Raw genomic sequence first — 18,760 nt, 5'->3', positions numbered from 1 at the left:
ATAGTCAGATATATACTGTAGACATATAGACAGACAGACAGATATATAGACCACTAGACAGACATATATACAGACAGATATATGGTCAGATAGATATACAGACAGATATATTAACAGACAGACAGGTAGATAGATAGATAGATAGATAGATAGATAGATAGATAGATAGATAGATAGATAGATAGATAGACAGACAGACAGACAGACAGACAGACAGACAGATTTATAGACCGCTAGACAGACATCTACAGACAGATAGTTAGGTAGACAGATAAACAAACAGATATATGGTCAGACAGATAGATAGATAGACAGAGATGGATGTATATTCAGATAGATAGATAGACAGATAGACAGACAGACAGATTTATAGACCGCTAGACAGACATATATACAGACAGATAGTTAGGTAGACAGATAAACAAACAGATATATGGTCAGACAGATAGATATAGAGACAGAGATGGATGTAAATTCAGATAGATAGATAGATATACATACAAATAGATATACAGACAGATAGTTAGACAGACAGCTAGATAGACAGCACGACAGCTATTGCATGCTGTTTAGAGAGATTTAAGAACTGTATAAAACCATTTTTGTTCAGGTCATTTGCTCACACTGACCTCTGCTGTCTGTAGTGATGATTGTGTGTTTTCTCCTTGCACAAAACTCTATACAAAAGCATCTTTCGTCTCATTATTTCCTGCCTCAGTGCTTCCCAAACCCAAATTCCAGTGTCCGCCGAAGATTTCAGCTGCAAATGTGATAGACGGAGAGCAGACAGAGAGCGATAAAAGCAGAGAGAGGACAACATCTGACCAGAGGTGTGTGTCTGTCTGTGAGTGTGTCTGTCTGTGATGATGATGATGATGATGATGAGACACAGGGCAACTTTTTGAGCCATGTTGCTTGGCTATTTTTCTATTAAGAATTGGCAACACCATTGTTTCTTTAACCCACTGCCTTAATTAGTTAGCCTGTGTCTCACCTGGTTGCCCTACTTTTGGTAAAATTTTATGTGTGTATGTCTGTGTGTGTATCCACCTAAGGTTTGGTATGTCTTTATAGATGCATTTCTAAAAATTTTATTATTGATTATAAATACTTCATACAAAACAGTGCTTCCCATGGCCGCCCAGGTATATTAACGGCCAGCCAAGTATATTTGGTGGTGACACATGAATAATACTATTATTATTTATACTTTTTTGTATCCGTCCAAGAAAGCCATGGATTCGCAATTGATTAACCAGTGGAGAATCTTCTCTTGCTCTGCACGTTTCCTACTGCTAGTTCTGGGAAGCGTCAACACTCACACAATCTCTACATTCCCTAAACACTGATTTATCAATAAAACATACAATCCACACAATTACACAAGCAAAAATACAACTAAACAGGTTGTTTTTTGGCTAAAGAGCGTGTAAAAGTGTCTCAGATGTGACTTAAATAAGATCAGTGTGTGAAAACGTGGATCCCAGGGCTCTGCCGGTGCTCAGGTTGAAGATTTGGCTTCGAGTTTGAGACCCGAGTTTCAGTGTGAGAAGTCTGCGGTTTACAGCGTTTCTGCACCGAGACGTGCCTTTTGCACCAAAATGCATCTGACCGTAGTTTCTGAATCTCCTAAAATATCCAGGATTCGGGTGTCACTTTTGTTTTCTAAAGTTGCCGTTATGTGTATAACCGGCAATATACCGGTGTGTGTATGTATGTGTATATGTATGTGTATATATATATATATATATATGTATATATATATGTATATGTGTGTGTGTTTATATATATATATATGTGTGTGTGTGTGTGTGTGTGTGTGTGTGCGCGTGTGTGTGTGTGTGGGTGTGTGTGGTGGTGTGTGTGTGTGTGTGTGTGTTGTGTGTGTATATATATATACATATACATATATATACATATATATACATATATATATATATATATATATATATATATATATCTATATATATATATATATATATATATAATATATATATAATATTACATATACATATATATATATATACATAATTATATATATATATATATATATTTATATATATACATATATATACATATATATATATATATACATATATATATATATACTATATATATATATATATATATATATATATATATATATATATATATACATATATATATACATATATATATATATATATATACATATATATATATATACATATATATATATATATATATACATATATATACATATATATATATATACATATATATATATATATACATATACACATATATATACATATACACATATACACATATATACATATACACACACACACATATATATATATATATATATATATATATATATATATACCGGCCCATGCCTAGTCTGCATTCACATTCTTTCCATTAAAGCTGTGCGTCGATCAGCGCCCTCCATATGCACCCTCTGAATCCGTAAATGCATGTATAAGTGCTGACTGACGGATGCGCTCCGTATGATAAACTGGCGCCAGATCAGCTTCTATTCACGCCATTTAAAGAGGAGTGAAAGTGCAGGACACTTTGGTATTTGGGTGTGTTTAAGCAGACAAATACACTTAATAATATGTAAACATGTTCGTCCTGCGCGTTTTATTTTAAATGCAACTAATTTTCTCTTAAATGAGCATAACCAGTTACTAAAGTAGTCGAATGCTTTCATTATAGATTTGTGCATTCTTAAAGTGACACCTCGGTTATCAAACAAAACAAAATGAAAGATTCATTTGCTGCTCTTAACTTTTTTTGAGAACAGAGGTGTCACTTTAAATGGCATGTACAGAAGTCAGCACACACACTTGATCAGAGGTTGCATATGAAGGGCGACGATCGACGCACAGCTTTAATGGAAAGAATGTGAATGCAGACATTTTTATATTAATTTCAGCGTGCTTTCAAGATTAGAAATATATCCGAAATATGGGAAAATACTTAACGATAGGATGATAGCGGGATAGAATGGGAAAATACAGGAGAATACTGGCAAAAATTGGAGGGTTGACATGAATGAAGTGAAGTTTTGCAGGGAAAAATATATATCGATTTTCCTATCACTGTTTTTTTTTCTCCCACCCAGTTTTTTCCCCACCATCATGCCCCTTCCGGGTCTCCGTAAAAAGGTGTATATCAGTGTCATAATAAATAAAAATATAGCTAAAAATCAATATATATATATATATGTTTTTTGTTTGTCAAATGTAGTTGATTGTTTATGTTTTGTGGGTAAAGGATGTGTTTCAATCCGGCTACCACCACAAGTATATTTCAGACCTGCGGGAAGCACTGTAAATAATGCATAGCAAGTGTTACCAATAATACTATAGTATTTCTAAGAGGTGTCACTGGAGGGCCTTCAGCATTGATGAGCAGCAGACTTTGAGCTTCATATCAGAATGTGCACCACATGCTTCATAAATAGGACAGTGAGAGGAAACGTGCGTCTCTAAGCTCTGCCCTTTAGACTTTCACTTCCTGCTGATGTTTTGTTCCTCCAGTACTGCTTCAGACTGTGTAGCGTCGTCATTTTCGGCTCCGGATCAGAGCTCCGGCTGGGACGTGTGGTCCGGCTGGTGGTCAGAAGAGGTTCGAGGTCAACAGGAGGAGTCCTGCAGGGGAAACGGTGCTTTAGTGGAGCAGGAGGAGCAGAGCCAATGGAAGCAGGACGTCTTGAATGAAGACATGGAGAATGATGAAGATAAGCCCAGTGTGGAGAATGATGAAGATCAGCAGGTGAGGGACACCGCAGTGTGTTTTGAGATATCACTGTTGCTAGAATGCATGCTTTGTGTTGGTATTATTAAAAAAATGCTAAAGATGAACTTTTAGATTTGGCCTCATGTACAGAGATCTGCCTATTTTGCCTGATAAAATGGGTAAAATGTAAATAATCATAAGTTTTACTTCTAATATTTTGTGTAGTATTTTTACAATCTCTAATTATAAAATTAAATACAATATAAAATGTTATTCTTATTCAATAATTAATATGTATTTTAATGGTTAGATTACATAAATTACCAATTAAAAATGCTTGAATTTATTAAAATGCATGAATGACTTAACGCATAATACAAATATAAATACATAAGAGCTGCACGAGATTAAAAAAAAAATCTGACATTGCGATATTTTGTTTTACTGTGCTCTATATTACGATGTGAATACAATTTCACCAGATGTCTATGGCTCCATTTGTGGTACATTATCATTAATTTAGATTGGTTTAGTTGATAGTGTGAGGCAGTGTTTCCCAACCCTGTTCCTGGAGGCACACCAACAGTACATATTTTTTATGTCTCCCTTATCTGACCCATTCGTGTCAGGTTTGGGGTCTTTTCTAATGTTCTGCTGAGTTGATTCAGGTGTGTTTGATTAGGGAGATGTTGAAAATGTGTACTGTTGGTGTGCCTTCAGGAACAGGGTTGGGAAACACTGGTGTAAGGGTGTGAATCATGTATAAAAAAACTAAATTGCTAGAATAATTACAACAGAGCAAAGGAAAATTAAAATAAACAGTTCTTTATGGTTTTCCGAAGAGTCAAACAATATTCAGATACAGACATTTAACAATGTAATGTAAAATGAACATTGTATAGTCTTCATTGTATTAATAAATCAGCAAAATTTCCCTTTATTAAAGTTACAAATGATATTACTTTAATGCTTTACTCTTTCTTGAGGTGAAGTTTTATAAACTAATTTCGAGAAGAGCACGTGATATGATTGACTACGACTGTATTCTCATCCGTATTCAGTAATAATCCAATCAGATTGATCCAAACTTGCAATAAATAGACCAAATTTACACTACAGCCTTATCTTCATTTTGGAAGAATCCCCCCTTCCACCCCATCTCCTCCTTTTCCTCCCTTTTCTATGGGGAGCTCTCGAGACCTACCTGATCTCGGACCCCCCTTACATGCTTCTTGACCAGGCAGGAGCCTTGGGCTCAGCGTTCTCTCCTGGGACAGCTTGCAAACCTGCTATTAACGCCAAGCATATCTAAGTGTGAACTCTTGAAATGCCTTTAAAGCACATGCAAATGATAAAGTTCAACGTTGCAATGACTTCACAAATCTCATGTAGTCTTAATTGTTGATTGACGGTAATCCCAACGTAACATTGCATATCCTGTGATGTTGCTATTGTGGGCACACACTGCGTTATCAATATATGTAAATCTATGTACATCTACAGTATCTATCTATCTATATATATGAATGAATGAATGAATGAAAAATTTATTTATGTATTTATATGTATATATATATAAATAAATAAATATATATATATATATATATATATATATATATATATATATATATATATATATATATATATATATATATATATATATATATATATATATATATATATATATATATATATATATATATTTTTTTTTTTTTTTTTCCAAGATGGCGCCAGATGACGATGGCAGCCTCCGTGTCGTGCTCTGCAGTAGTGTTTGTGTTTTGTTAGTTTGTCCTGTCTCGAGTCATTTTCCTACAATTAGTTTCACCAGAGACGAATGGTTGGACATTCGGGCACATACACCACCGAATATTTTTTCCATACCTGGATTTATCCTGATGTTCTGTTGACATCGTAGTCGGAGGAGCCGCGGTGCTGCTCAAACGCTTTCAAGCCGGCAGACGAGGAAAGCGTGCAGGCGCGCTTGTGAACTCAGACACGCGGATTTCGGACCGCGACCTGCCTAGCATTCCATCTAGCAAATCTCCGCTCTCTACCCACAAAATAGACGAACTCATTCTGCTCTCTCAGACAAACAGGGATTTCTGCATTCAGCTGCTCTGTGTTTCACGGAAACCTGGTCTGAACAACACCATACCGACAACGCGCTTCACCTAACCGGGCTATCAGCTGTTCAGAGCGGATCGCGACGAAGAATCAACGCGGAAATCCGCGGTGGCGGGACGTGCTTTTACATCAAGAAAGGTGGTGTACAGATGTAACAGTTTAAAGAAGATGTGCTGTCCAGATCTCGAAGCACTGTTTATTAACTGTAAGCCTTTTTACTCCCCGCGCGAGTTCTGCTCGTCATCCTCGTCAGTGTTACATTCCTCCGCTCGCGCACGCGAGTCTGGCGATACAGAAAACTAGCTGATCAGATCACGGTGTTAGAGCAACAACACCCGGACTCTGCTTTAATCATTCTCGGGGACTTTAACAAAGCAAAACTGTCCCGTGAACTGCCAAAATATAGACAGCATGTTACATGTCCACAAGAGACAGAAATATACTGGATCACTGTTAACTACAATAAAGGATGCATACCGCTCCGTCCAACGAGCTGCTTTGGGACGCTCTGACCATTGTTTGATTCATCTCATTCCAACCTACAGGCAGAAAACTGAAAACAGCCAACTGTATTAAGATCTGTGAAAAGATGGACTAACGAAACAGAGCGGGATCTACAAGCCCGTTTCGACCTCACTGACTGGAAGTGTTTTTGAAGCTGCTGCAACAGATCTGGATGAGCTTCACAGAGACTGTAACATCTTATATCAGTTTCTGTGAAGACGTGTGCATTCCTACCAGGACTCAACTCACCTACAAGAATGACAAACCCATGGTTCACTGTAAAACTCAGACAGCTACGTCAGGCCAAGGAGGTTGCTTACAGAAATGGGGATAGGGCCTTGTATAAAACAGGCCAAATACACACTGGAAAAGGAGATCAGAGTCGCAAAAAGGAACTATTCTGAGAAACTAAGGAGTCAGTTCTCTTCCAGCGACTCAGCATCTGTGTGGAAAAGTTGAAAAACATCACAAACTACAAGACACCATCCCCCAGCACTGTAGACAATGAACGACTTGCAAACGACCTGAATGAGTTTTACTGCCGGTTTGAGAAAACCCCCCCACCACCCACTCTGAACTTGCTCTTCACGCCACCAATTAACACCACCATCCCCCGCCTCCCCTCATACCTGCCCTACAGTTCAGTTGAAGAGGAGGTGCGCCAGGTCTTCCGGAAACAGAAGAGGAAAAAAGCACCAGGCCCAGATTTTATAACACCAGCCTGTTTTAAACTCCTGTGGCTGACCAACTGGCCCCCATCTTCACCCTGATCTTCAACACGATCACTGGAGCTGTGTGAAGTGCCCTCCTGCCTCAAACGCTCCACCATCATCCCCATCCCAAAGAAACCCAAACTTACAGGACTAAATGACTACAGACCAGTGGCACTAACATCTGTGGTCATGAAGTCCTTTGAAAAACTGATGCTGGCTCACCTGAAGGACATCACTGAACCCTCACTGGACTCTCTTCAGTTTGCCTACAGAGCAAACAGGTCTGTGGATGATGCGGTTAATATGGGACTGCATTATGCTCTGCAACACCTAGACAGACCAGGGACCTATGTGAGGATGTTGTTTGTTGACTTCAGCTCGGCGTTTAACACCATCATCCCAAAACTTCTCCTGCCCAAATTAACTCAGCTCTCTGTGCCCACCTCTGTCTGTCAGTGGATCAACAGCTTCCTAACGGACAGGCAGCAGCTGGTGAAGCTGGGAAAATTCTCATCTAGCATCCGCACAATCAGCACTGGCGCCCCCCAGGGGTGTGTCCTCTCCCCACTGCTCTTCTCCCTGTACACGAATGACTGCACATCAAAAGACTCCTCTGTGAAGCTCTTGAAGTTTGCAGACGACACCACACTTATCGGCCTCATTCAGGACGGTGACGAGTCTGCCTACAGACAGGAGGTTAAGGAGTTGGCTGTCTGGTGCAGGTAACAACAACCTGGAGCTCAACACGCTCAAAACAGTGGAGATGATAGTGGACTTCAGGAGAAACCCCCCTGCTCTCCTCCCCCCACTGAGCATCATGGACAGCATTGTGGCAGCAGTGGAGTCATTCAAGTTCCTGGGGCACCACCATCTCTAAGGACCTGAAGTGGGACACTCACATTGACTCCATTGTCAAAAAAGCTCAACAGAGGATTGTACTTTCTTCGTCAGCTGAGGAAGTTTAACCTCCCAAAGGAGCTGCTGAAACAGTTTCTACACCTCCATCATTGAATCAGTCATTCGCACATCAATAACTGTCTGGTTTAGCTCAGCTACTAAATACGACCTCCAAAGACTACGTCGAATAGTTCGGACTGCTGAGCGAATCACTGGTCCAACCCTTCCTACTCCCCAAGAACTGTACTTATCCAGAGCGAGCAGAAGGGCTGCCAAAATCACTCTGGACCCCTCACACCCAGCCACACTGCCTCATTGAACTTTACCTTCTGGTCGACGCTACAGAGCACTGCCGCACCAGAACAGCCCGACCAGAAACAGTTTCTTCCCTCAGGCAATCCATCTCATGAACACTTGATGATAATAATTGCGGAACCCACCATCACTACTGTTATACACTTTTATACACATATACACTTATTTTAACAACACACTTTACATGCCAATTTGCACATAACAGCTGCACATATAACGTTGTTATAGTAATAAACATGTACATACACTTGTCAATCTGTATATTTGCACTCACTACTTACTTCTATTTTTAAAAAAATATATTTATTATCTGTTTTTTGTCCTGTCTCTGTAATCCTGTTGCACTGTAGAAGCTCTGTCACGAAAACAAATTCTCCGTATGTGTGGAACATACCTGGCAATAAAGCTCTTTCTGATTCTGATTCTGATTCTGATTCTGACTATATATATATATATATATATATATATATATATATATATATATATATATATATAATATTATATACTAAATAAATGTATATAATATATATATATAAATAAATAATGTATATAATATATATATATATATATATATATATATATATATATATATAAATAAATAAATGTATATAATATATATAACATATATATATATATATATATATATTATATATAGTAATATTTTATAATATAACATATATATATATATATATATATATATATTATGTAATATTAGATTGAATTATAAAATTTTAGGTTGTCATTTAAATTAATTAACCATATTTATTTAAATCAACAATTTTACAATATTACAGATACATTATTATTATCAGTACTAGTTTACATGTTCTCCTCATGTTGGCATGGGTTTCCTCTGGATGCTCCGGTTTCCCCCACAGTCCACATGCTCTATAGGGGATTGAATAAGCTAAATTGGCCATATTGTATGTGTGTGTGAATGAGAGTGTATGGGTGTTTCTCAGTGCTGTGTTGCAGCTTGAAGGGCATCCGCTGCTTAAAACATATGCTGGATTAGTTGGCGGTTCATTCCACATTGGCGACCCCTGATTATTAAAGGGACTAAACTGAAAATAAAATGAAATGAAATCAATAAAATACTTTAAATTATTAATTTGAAATGAATAAAATGATTAATTATATTTTTAAAGACTCTTTTTGATCTTATAAACCCACAAAAACATCTCTGCATCATGACATCATCGTGTAAGATCTTGGTGAAATCTTCTCATCTTTTCCTCCACGTCACAATATAAAAATAAAGCCTCAGAGCAGCGTTTGTGCGACTGTAAGCAGATGTTTGTGTAGTTATTATCAGCGGTGTCCTGTTAACACACCCACACGCCGCTGTGTTTTTCCATCAGTCTAGTAATGTCTGCACTACAGTGTCAGAGACCACAGAGGCGCGCTGAGCTTTTTAGATTTAAAGATCAGACTGTTTGCTTTGAGCAGGAGCAGATGAATAAACTCAAGCTCTTCAAGATCTCCAGTGAACTCCTGCAGACGGAGAGAGCGTACGTCAGCCGACTGCATCTGCTGGATCAGGTCTGTATCTTGACTTATTTCACTTTTAAATATTATATAAATAATGATTCTTTAGCGGTGTTGATGTTTCTTTGAGAAACAGTTGATCTATTGGTCCATGATAAATGTTTTAGAAATTAAGTGTGTTTGTGTTTAAGGTGTTTTGTGTCAGACTCACTGAAGAGGCTCTGAAGGGCTCATTCCCAGTGGATGTGGTGAAGGGAATCTTCTCCAATGTGGGCTCCATTTACACCTTTCACAGCCAGTTCCTGCTGCCTGACCTAGAGACGCGCATGAGCCAGTGGTGAGATTCATTCATTCATTCATTCATTCATTCATTTATACAAACAAACATTTCTTTATTCTTTCATTAATTTGTTTAATTATTCATTTATTCAGTCAGACTCCCAATCCTTCCTTCCTTCCATCCTTCCTTCCTTTATTCATTGTTGATTCATTCATTCATACAGATTTTTTTTGTATGCTTGTTCATTCATTAATTTGTTTAATTAGTCATTCATTCAGTCAGACTTTTCCCCTTCTCTCATTCATTCATTCAAACAAATATTTGTTTGTTTCTTCATTCATTCATTTGTTTATTCAATGAGATTCCAAATGCTTCCTTCCTTTTTATTCATTCATTCATTCATTCATTCAAACAAATATTTGTTTGTTCATCCATTCATTCGTTTGGTTGTTTGTTCATGCATTCATTTGTTTATTCAGTGAGATTCCAAATGCGTCCTTCCTTTTATTCATTCATTCATTCATTCATTCAAACAAATATTTGTTTGTTCATCCATTCATTCGTTTGGTTGTTCGTTCATTCATTTATTAATTCAGCAAGTCATTTAGTTGCCCATTCCTTAATTCAAACAAACATTTGTTTGTTCAGTCAGTCATGCAATTCATTCATTCATTCATCCATTCAGCAAGTAAATAAGTCACCCATTCCTTCGTTCAAACAGACATTTGTTTGTTCAGCTAGTCACTCACTCATGCAATTTTATTCATTCCTTCATTCATTCATTCATTCATAAAAGCATTTGTTTGTTCAGTCACTCACTCACGCATGCAATTTCATTCATTCATTCATAAAACATTTGTTTGTTCACTCAGTCAGTCATGCAATTCATTTATTCATCCATCAGCAAGTCAATAAGTCACCCATTCCTTCGTTCAAACAAACATTTGTTTGTTCAGCTAGTCACTCACTCATGCAATTTCATTCATTCATTTGTACATTCATTCATTCATTCATTCATTCATTCATTCATTCATAAAACATTTGTTTGTTCAGTCAGTCACTCACTCACGCAATTTCATTCATTCATTCATTCATTCATTCATTCATTCATTCATTCATTCATAAAAACATTTGTTTGTTCAGTCCATCACTCACTCACTCACGCAATTTCATTCATTCATAAAAGCATTTGTTTGTTCAGTCACTCACTCACTCACGCAATTTCATTTATTTATTCATAAAAACATTTGTTTCAGACAGTCACCTACTCACCCGTAGTAGGTGTTTGTTTGTTAGAAAATTCATTAGTTTGTTCATTTAATCACTGGTTTATTCATTCATTCCTTCATTCACACATTTGTTTATACATTCAGTCATGAATTGACAAAGGGGTGAGTATGAGTAAAAAATGGATCAGGAAATGTTCATTCTATAAATAAGTGAATCCTCTGCTCTTCTGACGTGTCTCTGGTCGTCCTGCAGGGACTCAAAGCCGCGGGTCGGAGATGTTCTAGCTCAGCTCGCGCCCTTCCTGAGGATGTACGCCGAGTACGTCAAGAACTTCGACAGCGCCATGGAGCTGCTCAAACTGTGGATGGAGAGATCCACACAATTCAGCGCCATCATTCAGGACATACAGGTGTGTGTGTGTGTGTGTGTCCATGAAAACTTTGGAGCTTGAAAATAACTTGTATATTTAGTTTATTAATAACTCTACCTTGTTTATTTAGACTTTTTGTGGGTGTTTTGTGTGTGTTGTTATCTTATTCCAATACTTTTTTAAGCTGGTGAATAATACTTGTATGAATAAATACCTTCATGCAATGATTGTGCGTAGTAAACAGTAAAATGTCGACCAGAATCCTTTAGAAAGAAACAGTATATGCTGAAAATGGCTCTCGGTGCGCTTTTAGACTCAGGAGGTGTGTGGAAATCTGACTCTCCAGCATCACATGCTAGAGCCGGTCCAGAGAGTTCCTCGATACGAGATGCTGCTTAAAGATTATCTGAAGAAACTACCCGAGGACGATGAAGACCGCAGTCAAGCTCAGAGTGAGATATATATGTTTACTGTACTTTGTTTATAACAACAACCAATATGCTTACAGGAACATTTCTGTGTAGGTTTCATTTTGTGTTAAAATAGTCCTAAACATTTGTGCGTCTCAGAGCAACACTGTGTTTGTTTCCTTCCTGAATGAATCTATTTGTGAACTATTTGCATTTGAAGCCAGTGTAAATTATTCAGGTAGAACAAACTCAAACTTCTTAATCTTTAACAGGGATTGTATGAATTTAATTCAGTGCTAGGCTAAGATTAAGCAAGTTCAAAACAAATTCAGAATATAATTTTCTCAGATATATGCATACATGCATGTGTGTACTTTATATTTACATAATAAAAACCCACAGTACACACACATAATGTCATGTAAATGTTAATCTTTAAAGATGTATATATGTTTTGGATTGTTTTTGTATGCATGTGTGTATTTACATATACATAATTCAAGTCTGTTTATTGAATTCAATTCATCTTCATTTCTGTAGCGCTTTTACCATGTAGATTAACAGAGCAGGGGTGGGCAAACTCGGTCCTGGAGGGCCGGTGTCCTGCACATTTTAGCTCCAACTCTGATCAAACACACCTGCTTATAGATAATGAGTGATCTTGGAGATACTGATTAGCATGTTCAGGTGTGTTTGATTAGAGTTGAAGCTAAACTATGCAGGACACCGGCCCTCCAGGACCGAGTTTGCCCACCCCTGACATAGAGGGTCTAGTAATTGAAACTGTGTCAGTCCAGATTTCAGAGTTGAAGTTTAGTTCAGTTTAGTGTGGATTAATTTTCACTGCTGAAAGTCCAAACACTGAAGAGTAAATCCATCTATGCGCAGGTCCACAAGTCCCAAACCAAGCAAGCCAGAGGTGACAGTAGTGAGGAACTTCACCAATTGACGAAAGTGAAGGAAAAAAACTCTGTTTACTGTATCTATATTTATGTGAATGCACATTTTTATTTTGCATGCAAAAAATCATGATTAATGACTGTACAGCACTAATTTAAAGAGCTTCTTTGCATTTAAGTATTTAATTTGACTTCCAGGAGAACAATAAAGCAGTGCGTCTTTATAAAGCTATTCAAAGTATATTATTTTATTTATATCAACACAATATTTAATTATCATTACACAAAGAAAATCCCCCAAAATATTGAAACGCCATAGCACGTTAACCCTAAAATGCGGCTTGTGAATTGTAAAAAAATATCCCAGGTTTCCATGAGCAAATGAAGGTAAACAGTGTTGTGTGGCTCTCAGCTACTTTCAGTTCCACATCTGGATGAATCAGCTCAGATATCACTTCTGTTTCTCACTTCCAGAGTCTCTGAACATCATCTCAATGGCCGCCACACACTCCAACATGGCTATTCGCAAGATGGTGAGACGCACTTTCACTTGATCAACTGCACTGTGAAAATGTCTCCATATTTTGTGATTCACAAGTGTTTTCAGTTTATTTGCGATTGTGAAATGCGTTATGGGGTGTTGATCTCTGCTCTGTCCACTTCTGATGAAAATTCAACTCTGTAGTTTAACAAAGTGACTTTTACTGACATTTTAGCAGCATTGAAATAATATAATGCAAACACCAATCAGAGAAGAGATATTATAGAAGAGGGAGGAGAAGCTATTTTGATGAACGTTGACTAGGATTCTTTATTTAAATCAGGGGTCACCAATCACGGTCCTGTAGGGCCGGTGTCCCTGCAGGATTTAGCTCCAACTTGCCTCAACACACCTGCTTGATTGTTTCAAGAATACCTAGTAAGACCTTGATTAGCTTGTTCAGGTGTGTTTGATTAGGGTTGGAGCTAAAATCTGCAGGACACCGGCCCTCCAGGAACAAGTTTGGTGACCCCTGATTTAAATGATGTGCAGAAATAAAGCATTTATTATGAACATTGGAATCATTCATTCATTTTCCACCGCTTATCCGAGGCCGGTTCGCCAGACCTCCCTTTTCCCAGACACTTTCTCCAGCTCCTCTGGGGGGTTCCCGAGGTGTTCCCAAGCCAGCTGAGAGACATCCAGTAGTCCCTCCAGCGTTTCCAGAGTCTTCCTTGGGGCCTCCTCCTGGTGAGTCATGCCTGGAACACCTCCCTAGATAAGCGTCCAGGAGGCATCCGAAACAGTGGCCCACGCCACCTCAGCTGGCTTCTCTCGATGTGGAGGAGCAGCGGCTCTACTCCAAGCTCCTCCCAGGTGACAGACCTCCTCACCCTCTCTATAAGGGTACGTCCTGCCACCCTGCAAAGGAAACTCATTTCAACTGCTTGTCCTTTTGGTCATGACCCAAAGCTCATGACCATAGGTTAGAGTAGGAACGTAGATTGACCGGTAAATTGCCTTTCGGCTCAGCTGCTCCTTCACCACAACAGACCGGTACATCGACTTCATCACTGCTGCCACTACACTGATCCGCCTGTCAATCTCATGCTCCATCCTTCCCTCCCTCGTGAACAAAACCCCAAGATACTTAAACTCCTCCACTTGGGGTAAGGATTTTCCTCCAACATGGAGATGGCTAACCACCTTTTTCCGGTGGAGAACCACGGCCTCGGATTTGGAGGTGGTGATTCTCATCCCGGCCAAGTCACACTTGATTGCAAACCACCCCAGTGCATGCTGAAGGTCCATGTCCAATGAAGCCAGCAGAACATTGGAACCCCCCATTAAAATAACAATTGTAGCTTTTCCTCTCTTTTTGTATGTTTGCGTTATTTGCACAGAACAATTTGGTATTTTGTCATTTGTTTAATGTATGCACCGATCACCAAAGAAATATACTAGTTATGTCAAACCATTCACTTTCTTTCAATTCTGATTCTGATTATTTTTTATGGACTTTAACAGTCATTCTGCGTGCATTTTAGGTGTGTAGGTTTTAAAATGGCTCTTTTATTGTATTGTTATCCAGGAGAACCTGAAGAAGCTGATGGAAATCTATGAGATGTTGGGAGGTGAAGAAGACATTGTAAATCCGTCTAACGAACTCATTAAAGAAGGACAGATCCTCAAACTGGCTGCCAGAAACACCTCGTCTATGGAGAGATACCTTTTCCTGGTTAGCTGAATTTAAAAACATAAAATCCAGATTATTTATTCATGTGTTAATTCATTTAATTAATTAATTTTATCCAGTTAAGTATTTTAAATATACTCGATTTTGTTATTATTATTAATATTTTTATTGTTATTATTATTGTTATTATTATTATTATTATTATTATTAATAATAATAATAATAATATTATTAATAGTAATAATAAATAATAAATCATTTAAAAAATATTTAATTTAAGAATGTTTATTATATCTCATATCAATATTTTACGCACTCTTAAATCAAGATAATTAAATTTATTTAATAATTTATATGCCAGTGGGGTGAAGAAAACAAAAAACTAAATTCTGAGGAAAAGAATTAGGTAAATTTAAAATACAAATAAATGCATTTAAAAATTAAATATTTTAAACATTCTCGATTAGATTAAATTTATAATTGAGAATGTTTAAAATATTAAATTTTTAAATGCATTTATTTTATTTATGTATTTACTTTAAACATTCTTAAATTGTTATTTTCTATTTGTCAGAATATTTTAAATATTGTTAAATTGGGATAATTAAATTTATTTTAAAATTTAAATGCCAGTTGGTCAAAAACACTTCTTAATTCTTAGGGAACAAAATTTGTCATGTAAAATTAAATAAATGCATTTAAAACATTATATTACAATTATATTAACAAATGTCAACATTTTGATACTATAAATAATAATGGAATATTGTAGGATTAAACTTGAACAGCTTAAGTTTGTTTCTATATTTTATTGAATTAATTTATTAAGCCCTGATTTCTAAAATAAATATGAAAGTTAAGTTAGTTTGTCTAAAAGAAGAGTAGGGTTAAACCTTTAAAACTCTATATTTGAATTATATAATTAATATAACATTCTTTATTTAAATTCAATAATAATAATAATAATAATAAATTAATAATGTTATTTAAATAATAATAATAATAATAATAATAATAATAATAATAATAATATATATATATATATATATATATATTTTTTTTTATTATTGTTTAACGCAGTGTTTCCCAACCCTGTTCCTGGAGGCACACCAACAGTACATATTTTGGATGTCTCCCTTTTCTGACCCATTAACTTCAGGAGTTGGAGTCGCTTCTGATGTTATGATAAGTTGATTCAGGTGTGTTTGATTAGGGAGAGGTTGAAAATGTGTACTGTTGGTGTGCCTTCAGGAACAGTGTTGGGAAACACTGGTTTAACGTATTTATATGGTGCATTTATTACAGTTAAATAAGTATAAAACAATAATATACTATCTATATCTATTTTTTGAAGTTAAATGTTTAAATTGTTGTCTCTTTTTTCCTGTTAAATATATAAATACCTACAAAAATAAAATACAACTAAATTTGTCTTAACTTCCAGATGTAAATAATAATATATCTTGATATTAAAGCGTTTAGATATTGTACTGAGGATATGCATTAAAATACTTGTCAGTGTCACCCTGTGAGTTAAATCTGCAGCTTTTCTCTTTCCAGTTTAACAATATGTTGCTGTACTGCGTGCCTAAGTTCAGTCTGGTGGGCCAGCGCTTCACTGTGCGCACGCGTGTCCGAGTCGAGGGCATGAAAGTGCTGGAAACCTCCAATGAAGATTATCCACACACTTTCCAGGTGTCCGGAAAAGAACGAACGCTGGAGCTGCAGGCCAGGTGACTGACACACAAATAAAAAAAATGTCTTTGAGGGGTGACACGGTGGCTCAGTGGTTAGCACTGTTGCCTCACAGCAAAAAAGTTGCTGTTTTAAGTCCCGGCTGGGCCAGTTGGCATTTCTGTGTGGAGTTTGCATGTTTTCCCTGTATTGGTATGTTTTTTTTTTCCGGGTGCTCCGGTTTCATCAGTTTCAGCTCATAATAATGACTTTCTATTCATTCTCCACAGCTCACAGCAGGACAAGGAGGACTGGATCAAGGTATCAGTGTTTTTTAGATGCTCAACTTATTCTAATGGCATTAATTTTAAGTGTAAGAGTCTGAAAAGCATGGATGGGATTTAAAAAAGTTTATATATTTTTAGTTTGCATATCAGAATTTTGACCATTTTGTTCATATCATCCAGCTTTCCCATCAGTTATTAGTTGTTTTTACACAATAATTAAAGTAATGAGATGAGCTTTTCTCTTAGGTATGACATAAAAGCTCCTAATCATGAGATATAAACTCATATTTGCAATATAAGGTCATATTTACTCGACTTTATTTAAAAATGTTGATTTTTGTTGTAATTGCTGCTTATCACAAACATTTTCATTTTTTTCCCACAGTTACAGTTCTGTGGCAGAAATGCATTTTGTGACTTCTCACAGTTTTTTTCCTCAGATTTTTGTTTATATTTTAAAATTGACTTTTTTTCCTAGCTTATTATTGCAAAATATAAGCTCATGTGGTTATGAGATTATGAAATTAGATTAAATCAAATGTCACGTTTCCCTTTTTGACAAAAATAGTTTTAACTTCTTGCATTTCTGAGAGGGAAAAAAAGTCAGAATTGTGAGAACATTGGGATTACCATTTTTTTATTATTATGATTATTTATTATTATAATTACCATATATCTTATTCTCTCGTGCAAACAAGACAAGCTGGTGACATTTTAATTCTTTATTTTATCATTTTATATATTTATTAAATTTAAATTCTTCAGTTTTCAATGTCTCTCTATTCTATGTTTATTCTGAATTGTTTGATTGCAATCACCTTTATTTGTTTATTTATATTTTTGTATTTTATTTATTTACTGTATTATTAAATTTTTTTTTATTTGTAAGTTTTATTTCATTTTTGTCATTTTTTTATTATTTGTAAGTTTAATTTCATTTTTGTCATTTTTAAAAAAATTTATTTGTCATTTTTATTTCATTTTTGTCCTTCATATTTATTTATTTCTGGAATTTTTGTAATATTTATTTAATTTAATTTTGTATAATTTTATTTATTTAATTTATATAATTTTTATTGTTTAAAATTTTAGGTAATTATAAAAAAATTGTAATTCTTCTTTATTTATTAGATTAATTTTAAAGTGCATTTAATTTGTGCAATTTGTATTTATTTATTTTTTGTAATTGTATTTATTTAATTATTTAATTAACTTTTGTAATTTTTTTATTTAATTTATATCATTTTATATTATTTATTCATTTAATTTTGTTATTGGTAATTATACTTTTGTAATTTTTATTATTTATTTATTTAAATATTTTTTAAATATAATTTGCAATTTTTATTATTTATTGTAACATTTTATTTCTATATTTATTTATGTATGTATTATTTATAATGTTTTACTTTTTTTATTCATTTATATAATTCTATTAATTTTTGGTTATTTGTTTATATATATATTTTTTTTGTTCTTTTAATTTTATAAATTTTGTTTGTTAATTTATTTAATTAATTTAATTATTTTTATTTAATTTTTTTATTTAATTTTTGTAATGTTTATTAATTCTGTCATGTATTCATTCATTCATTCATTGATTTTTCATATTTAAAATAGGCCTCAATAGGGAACACTCACTGTGGACCATTTTTGTTCT

General features: G+C 35.4%; 1 protein-coding gene across 2 annotated transcripts in view; it reads left to right on the top strand.

Moving 5' to 3' along the window:
- The window catches only part of fgd4b (FYVE, RhoGEF and PH domain containing 4b), a 30,885-nt gene that overhangs the window by 6,006 nt on the left and 6,119 nt on the right, over positions 1–18,760 (top strand). For both annotated transcript variants that reach the window (XM_056456175.1, XM_056456176.1), the window contains exons 3-12: positions 719–830; positions 3,531–3,765; positions 9,735–9,827; positions 9,965–10,110; positions 11,536–11,692; positions 11,967–12,105; positions 13,437–13,495; positions 15,035–15,181; positions 16,700–16,872; positions 17,104–17,134. In XM_056456175.1, the coding sequence (XP_056312150.1) occupies positions 719–830; positions 3,531–3,765; positions 9,735–9,827; positions 9,965–10,110; positions 11,536–11,692; positions 11,967–12,105; positions 13,437–13,495; positions 15,035–15,181; positions 16,700–16,872; positions 17,104–17,134 (1,292 nt within the window). The remainder of the gene's footprint in view (positions 1–718; positions 831–3,530; positions 3,766–9,734; positions 9,828–9,964; positions 10,111–11,535; positions 11,693–11,966; positions 12,106–13,436; positions 13,496–15,034; positions 15,182–16,699; positions 16,873–17,103; positions 17,135–18,760) is intronic.

Source organism: Danio aesculapii, chromosome 4 (assembly GCF_903798145.1).
Source record: "Danio aesculapii chromosome 4, fDanAes4.1, whole genome shotgun sequence".
Lineage (NCBI taxonomy): Eukaryota > Metazoa > Chordata > Actinopteri > Cypriniformes > Danionidae > Danio > Danio aesculapii.
The sequence above is the reverse complement of the archived record's forward strand: the minus strand, read 5'-3'. Positions and strand labels throughout refer to the sequence as shown.